The sequence below is a fragment of the Quercus robur genome, chromosome 3 (assembly GCF_932294415.1).
Source record: "Quercus robur chromosome 3, dhQueRobu3.1, whole genome shotgun sequence".
Lineage (NCBI taxonomy): Eukaryota > Viridiplantae > Streptophyta > Magnoliopsida > Fagales > Fagaceae > Quercus > Quercus robur.
The window spans coordinates 53,745,392-53,757,405 of NC_065536.1; the positions used below are offsets into that span (position 1 = coordinate 53,745,392).

The following is a 12,014-nucleotide window of genomic DNA, read 5'->3' on the forward strand; positions in this document are numbered from 1 at the left end:
CTACGCAACCTTGGTGCGGTGGTCACTCTATAAGTATAAGTGTTTGTAGGGTGTGGGGGCAAAAACCAAGATTCAAGTTTCCAGAAGGGAGTTTTACAAACATATACACTTAGATTATATTAGAGACCAAAAAAGAAAAAAGAAAAAAAGGAATTAACTCACAAGGCATAATCCCAAAAAATTGGGATCATACATGCACATGCTATTGTATTCTCAAAGTTGATTATTGTAGGGACACAAAATCTTCAATGGCCCAACGACGATGTTGGGCTCGCACACGGAAAGTCCCTCACAATAATATTTGTAGAGAGTGGGGTTAAAAGGCCAACGTTGGATCATAGGATGACATTTCGGGCCGGACTTTAGATGAACCAACATGAGATAAAGCTTTGGGCTGGATATTCAGGCCCTTCAATCTTGTATTTAGGAGGATCTGGCTCTTCGGATCGTGTCCGAGGAGCGATGGTGTTGTCCCCGGTTGCCCGTCGGAGGGTTTTTAGATGTTGTCCGGCGTATATTTTCCAAGCATTCTCTTTCATCAGGTCTTTTTCCAGAAGCTAGATGGGAGATCCCCCTTTTTGGTCACATAACATTCTCTTTTATACTAGCCTACGTTCGTTGTCCTTCGTCCACGTGTAGGGTCGATCTTTCCAGGACAGATATCTGTCCCATCAGTTTAATCCCAAAATTACTGTAGATGATTCATAAAGCCTAAGATCCCGGCTCTGTTAGGGGCAGTGTCATGTCAGGGAAGGGCATTAAAGACAACTTCCCCAGGATATTTTCTGATCTTTCTATCTTACTCGTATTCCATTACTATCCTTGAGGTTTTGGGCCTGCCGAGGACGAAACCGTCCTCGGCTATGTCTTCGGGCTATTTTCATGTTTCCTAGTTTCGAGCTTGGGCCCTGACCTCCTTCAGTTTAAGACCGGTGGGCTTTCCATAAGCGTGTGGGCCGGACCCATAAATTATTGGACCCCACATTAGCCCCTCAAAATCCTGCTGTCCAACATCATGGTAGGAAAGGTGGATTTTGATGATGTCAAGCCATTATTGCCGTTCACTTTCTTCGGATCTTGATCAACACTGGCGACTCTTCCCCTCCACAAGGAACGCACCGGTCTACGAGCCGTTTTTTCCTGGATTTGCGCACGTTGCCGTTATGCTGCGTGGTTATCTGCAGCGTGTCTTTAATGTCTTCCCATTTACGAGGCCTCCTAGATGCAACGGTTACTGATGGTGTGGGAGAACGAAACGGCGCGTTATACTCTGGATTTCCCTGGAGATCTGAATGTGTCACATTCCCCCTTCTTCATTCCCTATATAAAGAGAGAAGACAGAGGGTGACTCTCTCATATCTGAATCCCTTACGTTCTTCTCAGAATCCACTTCCTCCATCCGGTTCCTCCCTACTCAATAATACTTCTCTCATAGTAATCCACCATGAACAAACCCTTCCTTTCCCAGAAATGCCATGTCCTGACAAAACTTGAGATGGCTCGGTCAGGGCAAGGATGGCGGAGGCTTAAGATTTGTCTCCCCATTCTTTTAGCCAAAATCCGAAGCAGGGACTCGTCACACCCCATTTCTGGTGTGACTGAGTCGAAAACTTCCCTTGTCATCTCCATCCGCTCTCTCATGAGCATACCTAATATGGCTCCCCTTCTCCCTCTTTTGCTCCTTTTACTTTCTTTTCATTGCTTCCCTCTTCTTCTCCTCCTTCCCGCTCATGTCTTCCATTTTCTTTTTCCCCTGCATTCTTCAGTGACAAGAGCTTGCTGAAGTGCTTCCATGTCTTCTAATTCTTCTTCCTTCTCCTTCATTATTTTTGTATAAGGATCTTCTCCTGATATGAGCAGTACTGAGGCATAGATTTCAGAAAGACTTTGAAGGCGAATTCAGAAGACACCTGATGGTTTACTTGTGTTACGGATGTTGTTACTGTTTTAGCAGTTCATTTTTTGTATAGGCTCGTTTAAGCCCTTCCTTGTATGTTGTAACAATTTTTCATATTAATAAAAGTTATTGTTATTCTATTTCGTATGTCTTGTTTATATATTTTAACAAATGTGAAAGCGCTGCTCGGCATAATAGTATAGCATTTCAATCGATAATAAATAAGGCCAAAGTAATCGTTGATAAAAAGATGCCACGATGACTTTAACAAAATTATTATTCAACATAGCAATCCGACCAGTGAGGAATGAGACTTATCTTAAAATTAGCCGTGATGGGTATTAACTGCTTCAATAAGACGTAAGAAGTAGCTATCCGAGGACGTGTTACCCACCGGATGAATGGCCTCTTTAGGTTGACGATCATTAGGTTGTTCTGCTATTTTCATGATACGCGAGACTTAACCCTTTCCAGTATTTAAGCCGAGAAATTTCTTCATTCGGGCAGTTGATTTCCCAAGCAGCCTGAGTCCGAGGACTTTGCAAAACCTGGGTTTTGTTCAAGACTTATGCGTTTTATCTTATGTACTTGACTTTTTCCCTTTAGGCTTGAGTCCGAGACTTGGGTCTTTATCGGTACTAGGTTTTCCCTTTTAGCTTGGGTCCGAGGACCATGCAAGCCTTAGGTTCTGTCCGAGACCAATGTCTGCATTAGTACTCGGTCTTCGCTTTTAGCTTGAGTCCTAGGATCATGCAAGCCTTAGGTTCTGTCCGAGACCAATGTCTGCATCAGTACTTGGTTTTCCCTTTTAGCTTGAGTCCGAGGACCATGCAAGCCTTAGGTTCTGTCCAAGACCAATGTCTTTATCAGTACTTGGTTTTCCCTTTTAGCTCGAGTCCGAGGACCATGCAAGTCTTAGGTTCTGTCCAAGACCAATGTCTGCATCAGTACTTGGTTTTCCCTTTTAGCTTGAGTCCGAGGATCATGCAAGCCTTAGGTTCTGTCCAAGACCAATGTCTGCATTAGTACTTGGTTTTCCCTTTCATTAGGCATTTCCCGAGGTGCCGAACAGGGTGTCCCTGGGCCTTTATGCAAAACGGGCCTGGGTCGCGAATTCAATGAACCCGCGGATTAAGAGATATTTCTGCAAACTCTGGCTATGCAGTACTTCTCTGACGCCCCAAAGATCGAGGCGCGCCTTTACGAGGCTTCTTCAGTCTTTTGACTGCAGTTGACGTTGGAAGTTGAGCCAAGACCACTTTGTCTGTAGCGCTCCTTGGGACGCTGCGTGAGGTGACTGTCACTATCTTGTCTTTTCAAATAAATAGGAGGGAGAGAGGGTTGCTTTATATATACACCCAGCCTTTTAGTTTTCTCCCACATCACGCTTCCCATACCCGGAGCTCTCCTTTCTTGGCATAACATGTCGAAAGCGAGGGTTGGGAAGAAAGAACTTCCTCCGCCGCAGAGGCGCCGTGTCCTCATGAGGCTTATAACAGTAAGGTATGGGCACAGGAGGCACAAGTTCAGGAGGGTACTCCATCTCCACCGAGGGGGAAAGGAATCTTCCCCTCTTTTAGTCAAAATCCGAAGCAGGTTCTGTCCATGCCAGAGTTTTGGTGCGGCAGAAGAAGGGTTTTCCTCCATCAGCGCCTCTGCTTTGCGGCAGGCGTATATTTAGAGAAAGCCCCACCACCTCCAACTCCCTGCACCTTTTCTTCAACGGTGTCAGGTTCAAGTTGGGTCTCTTGAGCTGCCTAAGTTATGAGCAGGTAAGGGTGCGGGGGAAGAATAAGGTCTCGGAGCTGTAGCCAACCTTTCCTCCGACATACCTCCTCGGCTTTCTCCAGCTTTCTTGTATTTTTCTTTTTCTTGATTATGTAGTAAGCTTTGACGTAGGCTGATTCCAGCTTTTCGTTTGTACACTGTACTATTTCTTCATCGTAATAAAAATGGAAATTGATTTACATGTTTTAAGCGTTGGTCTAATGGGCAACACACCTTTGTGAACGAATGTGCTATATGTATGTGTTGTTTTGAAAATATTTGTGATAAAGCTACTTCGAAGCATAATCTAATCAACTCTCGTCTGTCAGCACTATCAGGCATTATATCGATAACTTGTAATAAATCAAACTTAAGAAACTAACTGGGATATCAGTTGGGTATTCTGTGATAAGCGCGTGAATATCGTCCCAGGCTGATGATTTATAAATATTCCATGCGAGCAATCGACTGGGAGTTAGGGGACTCCGATGGCGCTTTTGCGTACTTGGTTTCCCCATAGGCTTGAGTCCGAGGACCATGCAATGCCTTGGTTCTGTCCAAAACTTGTGTGCTTCTTTTTAAGTAGTTGGTTTCCCCAGAGGCTTGGGTCTGAGGACCATGCAAGGCCTTGGTTCTGTCCAAAACTTGTGTGCTTCTTTTTAAGTAGTTGGTTTCCCCAGAGGCTTGGGTCCGAGGACCATGCAAGGCCTTGATTCTGTCCAAAACTTGTGTGCTTCTTTTTAAGTAGTTGGTTTCCCCAGAGGCTTGGGTCCGAGGACCATGCAAGGCCTTGGTTCTGTCCATTACTTGTGTGCTTCTTTTTAAGTAGTTGGTTTCCCCAGAGGCTTGGGTCCGAGGACCATGCAAGGCCTTGGTTCTGTCCAAAACTTGTGTGCTTCTTTTTAAGTAGTTGGTTTCCCCAGAGGCTTGGGTCCGAGGACCATGCAAGGCCTTGGTTCTGTCCATTACTTGTAAGATTTCTTTTTTGTACTTGGTTTCCCCATAGGCTTGGGTCCGAGGACCATGCAAGGCCTTGGTTCTGTCCATTACTTGTAAGATCTCTTTTTTGTATTTGGTTTCCCCATAGGCTTGGGTCCGGGGACCATGCAAGGCCTTGGTTCTGTCCATTACTTGTAAGATTTCTTTTTTTGTACTTGGTTTCCCCATAGGCTTGGGTCCGAGGACCATGCAAGGCCTTGGTTCTGTCCATTACTTGTAAGATCTCTTTTTTGTACTTGGTTTCCCCATAGGCTTGGGTCCGGGGACCATGCAAGGCCTTGGTTCTGTCCATTACTTGTAAGATCTCTTTTTTGTACTTGGTTTCCCCATAGGCTTGGGTCCGGGGACCATGCAAGGCCTTGGTTCTGTCCATTACTTGTAAGATCTCTTTTTTGTACTTGGTTTCCCCATAGGCTTGGGTCCGGGGACCATGCAAGGCCTTGGTTCTGTCCATTACTTGTTGGAGATCAGCCCCTAGACCATGGCGGGGGGGAATTTGGCCTGAAGCCGGAAGCCCCTAGAGCTATCCGCGCTGTTGACACTACAGGGCGTAGCCCCTAGCAAAAATTCGGGTCGGAGCAACGACGGCATGTCGCCGGAGATGGAGGGAATCCCACAAACCTCAGCTGGCTAGAGAGTTGACTCAAACACCTCCTACGCCAACGCGCAAGCCTTCCCCACAGACGGCGCCAATTGTAGGGACACAAAATCTTCAACGGCCCAACGACGATGTTGGGCTCGCACACGGAAAGTCCCTCACAATAATATTTGTAGAGAGTGGGGTTAAAAGGCCAACGTTGGATCACAGGATGACATTTCGGGCCGGACTTTAGATGAACCAACATGAGATAAAGCTTTGGGCTGGATATTCAGGCCCTTCAATCTTGTATTTAGGAGGATCTGGCTCCTCGAATCGTGTCCGAGGAGCGATGGTGTTGTCCCCGGTTGCCCGTCGGAGGGTTTTTAGGTGTTGTCCGGCGTATATTTTCCAGGCATTCTCTTTCATCAGGTCTTTTTCCAGAAGCTAGATGGGAGATCCCCCTTTTTGGTCACATAACATTCTCTTTTATACTAGCCTACGTTCGTTGTCCTTCGTCCACGTGTAGGGTCGATCTTTCCAGGACAGATATCTGTCCCATCAGTTTAATCCCAAAATTACTGTAGATGATTCATAAAGCCTAAGATCCCGGCTCTGTTAGGGGCAGTGTCATGTCAGGGAAGGGCATTAAAGACAACTTCCCCAGGATATTTTCTGATCTTTCTATCTTACTCGTATTCCATTACTATCCCTGAGGTTTTGGGCCTGCCGAGGACGAAACCGTCCTCGGCTATGTCTTCGGGCTATTTTCATGTTTCCTAGTTTCGAGCTTGGGCCCTGGCCTCCTTCAGTTTAAGACCGGTGGGCTTCCCATAAGCGTGTGGGCCGGACCCATAAATTATTGGACCCCACAATTATTTTATTTAGGTTGTAAATAGACCGAGTTGACTGTTTATGAATAGTTCAGTTCAACTCATAAAAACTTGTTTATGTTGACTTAAATAATAAATGAATCAAATTCAAGCTCATATTTAAGCTAGACTATTAAACAATTCAAACTCAAATATAATATTACATCCATGAACAAACTTGAGTATAAAACTCGATATATAAATAAATAAATATGTATAGAGTTATATGTAATTAAAATTAGATTAAGTTTTATAAATAAGCTCAAAAAAGAGACCAAAATATTATTTGTAATTTATAAATAATATATATAATCCATTTCGTAGTAAAATTCATATATAATTTTTAATAAGACAAGGCTAGTAAAACTAATTTGTATAAGTTTTTACATAAAATCATATTTAACAAACTCAAATAATATAATTTTAAATATAATCTAGATATTAATTAGCATATATTATTATAGGGTAAAAAATTCTAATAGAAGTTATATATTATTAATATAAGTTTCTAATAGTAGAAACTTCTAACCCACCCTCCTGAATTTAAGCCAACCATAACCTGATCAACTTTGATGCTGAAGTACTTCCGATCTTCATCTCTCACCGCCACAGGTTTGCACGAAGTGAAAGCACCCACGGCCATTTTATGGTAGTAGAACTTTGGCATCGCAAAACTCGCCTCATGTCGAGGGCCTATAAATTGGAGGATACGGCTGTACAAACATTTTCTTCCTCAATAATCAAATCACTGCCTATCTCTTGCCAGATGGTTCATCAATATCCATGAATTCACCAGTTACCCTGCACATGTGAATGAATGATGCATCTTTTAACAAATTTTTCATTAACATGCCCAAATTTAGATCCTTATGACTATAAGAGGGAGAGAATTGTAGAGCACAATATAACAAGAAAATATTAGACGAGTGAACTGAAGAATGTGGCAACTATGATTATGCATGACAACTTGCACCAGTTTGTATCTCTTGCTCTTTTCTTTTTTCTCAGTCAAAATGACAAGAAAATTGGCTGTATGATTTCCTAAACATAACTGATCGACTCCTCTTGGAGAGCAGATACCAGTTGCTTCCTTTTTTTTTTCCCCTCCTTATCTGAGAAAGAATTGAACAATCTTTGACCATCTTCAAAAAGCAAGTTCAACTAATTTACAATTGAAGACATAATTTAGTAGTCAGTAAAAGTCAATTCTTTAGATCCACAAGACTCTTAATAGCGAAGCTTAAAAGTATCCCTATTGTTAAATAAAACGCACCATTTCATTAATATTACCAAAATAAAATACCTGAAATTAACAAAACATTTGAAAGAAAAAGAAAAAGGAGTCTAAAGGGTCATCACATCCGTTATACTAGCCTCCCATTACCATCAAGACACCAAAACCCCTACGGATAATTTTTCTTTTCTTTTTTCTTTTTAAATTAGGGGTTAAATATGATTTAAGTTTAGGTAATTTGGTTGGATAGTGTAAGGTTGAATTTAATCAACCATCTTGTTAGCTTTATTCCGTGCCAAATTTGCTTGTATTTCAGTAATTAGTAACCCTGTATTTAGGTGGGATTCTTGTAGGGGTAGTGAGTGAGATAGTGTGAAGAAATATTCAAGAGTGTGCAAGAAAAATAGGGAATCGCGATTTGATCTCGCGGATGACTCGCAGCTGCAAGCCGCTAGAAGTTACACACGTGCCAAGCATACCAGAAGTTGAAGCGTCATGCTAGCTGGAGCACTACAGGACAAAATAGGACAACTGGCCGTTCAGTTACCTCGCGTCTGAAACTCGCAACTTAGTTAAACCGCGAGCTAGCCCTGTTTTGAAAAACCTGACTCTTCACATTCCATTCTCACCCTAGTATAAATACCTCTTATATCCACGAAAGAAAGAGAGCTTCCAGAGAGAATTTTGAGAGAGAAACCCTAGAGAAAAACAAGATTGATTCATCCACAATCTTCACATAAGAGACTCTTCAAATTCCTCTACTCTCTTTCTCTCCATTGTTAAATCCTTGAGAAGCTTTTTACCAAAACTTTTTCTCACCATATCCATTACTGTGAGAGGGTTGTTTGGTGCTTTGGGAAGCAGTTAGGAAGGAACCAATTTCACATTGGTTGATGCTATGGTCAAGTAGCCGAATCCGAGAAGCTAGAAAAGAAATAGGTTCGGTGCAACCTCGTTGGAGCAAGAAGTTTGGAGGGCTTAGGTACACTGGATAGATTAGGCTTGAAGGGTCTATTGCTGTTCATGTATTCCAACTACATTTTCTAGTGGATTATCGACCGCTTGGAGGGCAGCGGAGAGATTTTACGCCGAGGGTTTCGGTTTCCTCTTCGATAACACATCGTTGTGTTGTCCTTGTATTTGCATATTTCTTCCCTTAATCTTTGCCTTTTATTTTCTGCTGTGGATGTGATTTTAATTGGTTTAGATTGTTTACCAATTTTGTTTATAACTTGTGTTCATTTTCCGTACACTATTTGAACTTTCAGATAGTTTTGTTTTGGGTATATAAATAAAAAGAATATTTGGTCCGTAATGTAAAGTCATATTTTACCATAGTTTAATTTTAAATCATCTATAACACATTTCTATACACATTTGCCCATATCATGTCTTAATGTTGCGCTATTGATTAGTGGAAGACGGTCAGAGCATGGATGGAGCCATTCATGGACATTGCCCCCCCTAATTTTTTTTTTTTTAATAATGTAATTATATAACTATATATTTAGGTACTAATTTTAGCAACTTTGTTCAATAAAATTACATTTTGTCTCCTTTATTGATTATTATAAGAGAAATGCTACAGCAACAAACTTTTTCACAACATTTTTATAGACTATTGAGGTAGTAAATTCTTACTGGTTTACATTTGGGTCCACCACTTGCATCACTTTTTTATTTACTAATAACCACTAATCACAACAAAAATTTATAAATCTAGCATTTTCCTCTTTTTAAAGTCAAAAAAAATATATAGATCTAAAATTAAAAAAAAAAATATACAAGCCCAAAATATTAGCCCAACAACAAAAATTACCAATAGGTAATAGCAAAGCTAAAAAAAAAATTGAGACTAATCAACAAATTTTACAAAAAATAAACAACTCAGCCCTTTAAAAAACTTTAAACAAAATTATTTTGTCCTTACCAACAAAAAACACACTCTACACACACATAAAAAAAAATAATAATTAAAGAAAACCTTTGCCGGCTAAGCAATAGAGCCGAAAGCCAAAGCCACTGCATATAACTAACAATAAAAATGCCCTCCTAACTCCAAGTCCTGGCTCCGTCCCTGGGTCAGAGAGTCCAGGATACTTTCATTTCATGATATGAAATATGTGAATACAACATAAATAAGTTGATTTTCATGACCCTGTTACTATTTTGCATTTATTTTTGATTTCATGATTTGAAAAAAAATTAGTCTTACCTTAAGAAGACTACAAATATACCGTGAAACTACTAAATTAATTTTTAACACTTCAAAATATATATATGTTTCTTTACTTTAATTTAGTTTACTTTTTCTTATAATATTTGTACAATATTATCCAAAACTACCTTACATAAAATATTACAAAATTATACATGGATTATCATGGAACTTATCAGTTAATGTATAAAGATGCTATGATTGACTTGTCCTTGTGGTTGAGGATTGGTCAACGTGTTCTCAGATTAAACTTAGAGTCTCCCAAAATGATTAGATCTGCAACTGTTGAAGTCTTGATGCAAGTATACTACAAGCTTCTTAAGGTAAAGTGCTTTTTTTTTTCCTCCTTTGAGCTAAACTACAGTTATTTGACTTCATTCTCATGATCATACTCTACGGTTTCAATTTCTTTGCAGAATTGATGTAGCATCAGCAAGAACTTAAAATAATAGATTTTTATCTTTTTTTTTTTTTGGTAAACCTAGATTTTTTATCTTTATCTTCTTTCCTAGCAAGAATAGGAAAATAAATAAAGTATAAATATTGGTTTTTCCTTCGCATTCTTCCTCAAATTTTACTTACTTTTGCATGAGCAAACCCGTACATATTGTTCTATGTCACTGCTTATGTAAACTTTTTTTTTTTTTTTTTTTGTGTGGTAGAAATGCTTATGTAAACTCGTACTATATCCTTCCACATATGAACCATCAAACCCATGATCCTTCTTGGATGATGTATCATCATAAACCGTAACTTCCTCAATGGAGCTCCCAATGGCCTAAAACAGCAACATATAAATACACTAGTTACATGTTCAAAATTTCTGTTTGATTTATGTAATATATTTAATTTCTTGCTTGATTAAAAGTCAGAGTGAACAAAGTAAGAGGATTCAATGCACCGGTTTAGGCTTTTCAGAGGGAAATTGGAAGGTCCTTGGTGGATAAAGAATGGTGTAGGAGCAGCAGCAATTGGAATTGTTTTGATTGCTGCTTCATTACTTGTTGGTCCATCATGGGGTTGTCACATTCCAGCAATCTACAATTTTGGCGATTCAAACTCAGATACAGGCAGTGCCTCAGCAGCATTTGGTCGGCTACCCCCTCCCTATGGTGAGACTTTCTTTGGTAAACCTTCTGGTCGGTATTCTGATGGGCGTCTAATCATTGACTTTATAGGTAAGCATGCTCTTCTCAGCTATTCATTTATCATCTAATCTAGCTAGTGGATATGGTAGTTATTTTTTTGGTCTATGGAATGTGATCGAATGACGAAAAAGAATATATGTAACATATCCTAACCAGTCTGTTGATCCATAATAAACCCAAAATTTTGGTATTAAGGCTTGGTTTTTGTTGTTTTTGTCTATGGGATGTGATAGTTTGGGTGTTGCTATGATAGGATTATTTCTTGCTAGACTCCTAACCATTTTCATGGAATACCTTTTATCTTTGGGGTGATCATACCTCGGGTGATGATTGTCTGTGCTAATTTTTGTATTTATATGATGTCATAACATAAACAGTGTAATACTGTAATGTAAAACTTATTTGATTTTCTACATACAACCCATGTTGATGACTTTGTTTGGTTAGGATCTTGTAACCTAGTGTCGTGGGGAGAGCCTAGGTTTGAATCTGCGGTTTCATTGTCTTCTTAATGTGGCAAAAGAAAAAAAGATGACTTTGTTTTCCATTTTCTACAGCTGAGAAGTTGGGGCTTCCCTTCTTGAGTGCATATCTTGATTCTATAGAACCAAACTTTAGACATGGAGCAAATTTTGCTGCAAGTGGGTCTACAATCCAGCCAACTGATGCCAAATTATTTGGCGCAGGTTTTAGCCCCTTATCTCTCAATATACAGCTTTTGCAGTTTGAACAATTTAAAGACCGTACCAAGGAGCCATTCAACCAAGGTTAGAAAGATCTACTGCTGATTTCTCTAGGCAAAGCAATTTTTTTTACAATTTCTGCTGTCATTTACTGAGAAATGCTTTTGACCTTTTACTTTCTAGTGATGCTTGTATACGCTTTCAGTTCAAAGTTCATGGATTAAAAATAACCTCCCAAGGCCAGAGGAATTCTCAAAGGCCCTTTACACATTGGACAGTGGACAAAATGATTTTCATTTTGGACTTGTAACAGAGGAGCAAGTGCGAGCATCCATCCCCAATATAATTGATATGTTTGCTGTGGCTGTAAAGGTAACTTAAATGTATTTGTTAGAATAACAGTAAGTTATTAACTTTATAAATTCACTATTTTCAGCCACTTAAGTTTTTGGAGCAAATGGTAATTTATCAAAATACCAACAAGTGGTCTGAGTTTGAACCCGTTTCCTACCATAAAATGTTCAAAATTTCAGGTGTTATGTCTCACTTATTGAAGGGAAGTTTGGGTCCATACATGAGGAAATGTTAAAATAATGGTTATGTGATTAAATTCACCTTT

At 39.8% G+C, this 12,014-nt stretch overlaps 2 protein-coding genes across 9 annotated transcripts in view; one reads left to right on the forward strand and one right to left on the reverse strand.

Annotated features, from left to right (window-relative positions):
• The window catches only part of LOC126718376 (GDSL esterase/lipase At3g27950-like), a 30,881-nt gene that overhangs the window by 6,135 nt on the left and 12,732 nt on the right, over positions 1-12,014 (forward strand). Inside the window, exons 1-4 of one of the 8 annotated variants that reach the window (XM_050420528.1) lie at positions 9,724-9,887; positions 10,433-10,742; positions 11,399-11,479; positions 11,601-11,767. The exons of 3 other annotated variants lie outside the window; for them this stretch is intronic. In XM_050420528.1, the coding sequence (XP_050276485.1) occupies positions 10,460-10,742; positions 11,399-11,479; positions 11,601-11,767 (531 nt within the window). In that variant the 5' untranslated portion in view covers positions 9,724-9,887; positions 10,433-10,459. Of the gene's footprint in view, positions 1-9,723; positions 9,888-10,007; positions 10,743-11,269; positions 11,480-11,600; positions 11,768-12,014 lie in introns of those variants that run through there. 4 more of the 8 variants (XM_050420523.1, XM_050420526.1, XM_050420525.1 and 1 more) reach the window with 4 other exon arrangements.
• LOC126718374 (twinkle homolog protein, chloroplastic/mitochondrial) overlaps positions 6,616-12,014 on the reverse strand; it is an 83,015-nt gene continuing 77,616 nt past the window's right edge. The window contains exon 22 of the mRNA XM_050420520.1: positions 6,616-6,913. Coding sequence (XP_050276477.1) covers positions 6,865-6,913 — 49 coding nt within the window. The 3' untranslated portion in view covers positions 6,616-6,864. The remainder of the gene's footprint in view (positions 6,914-12,014) is intronic.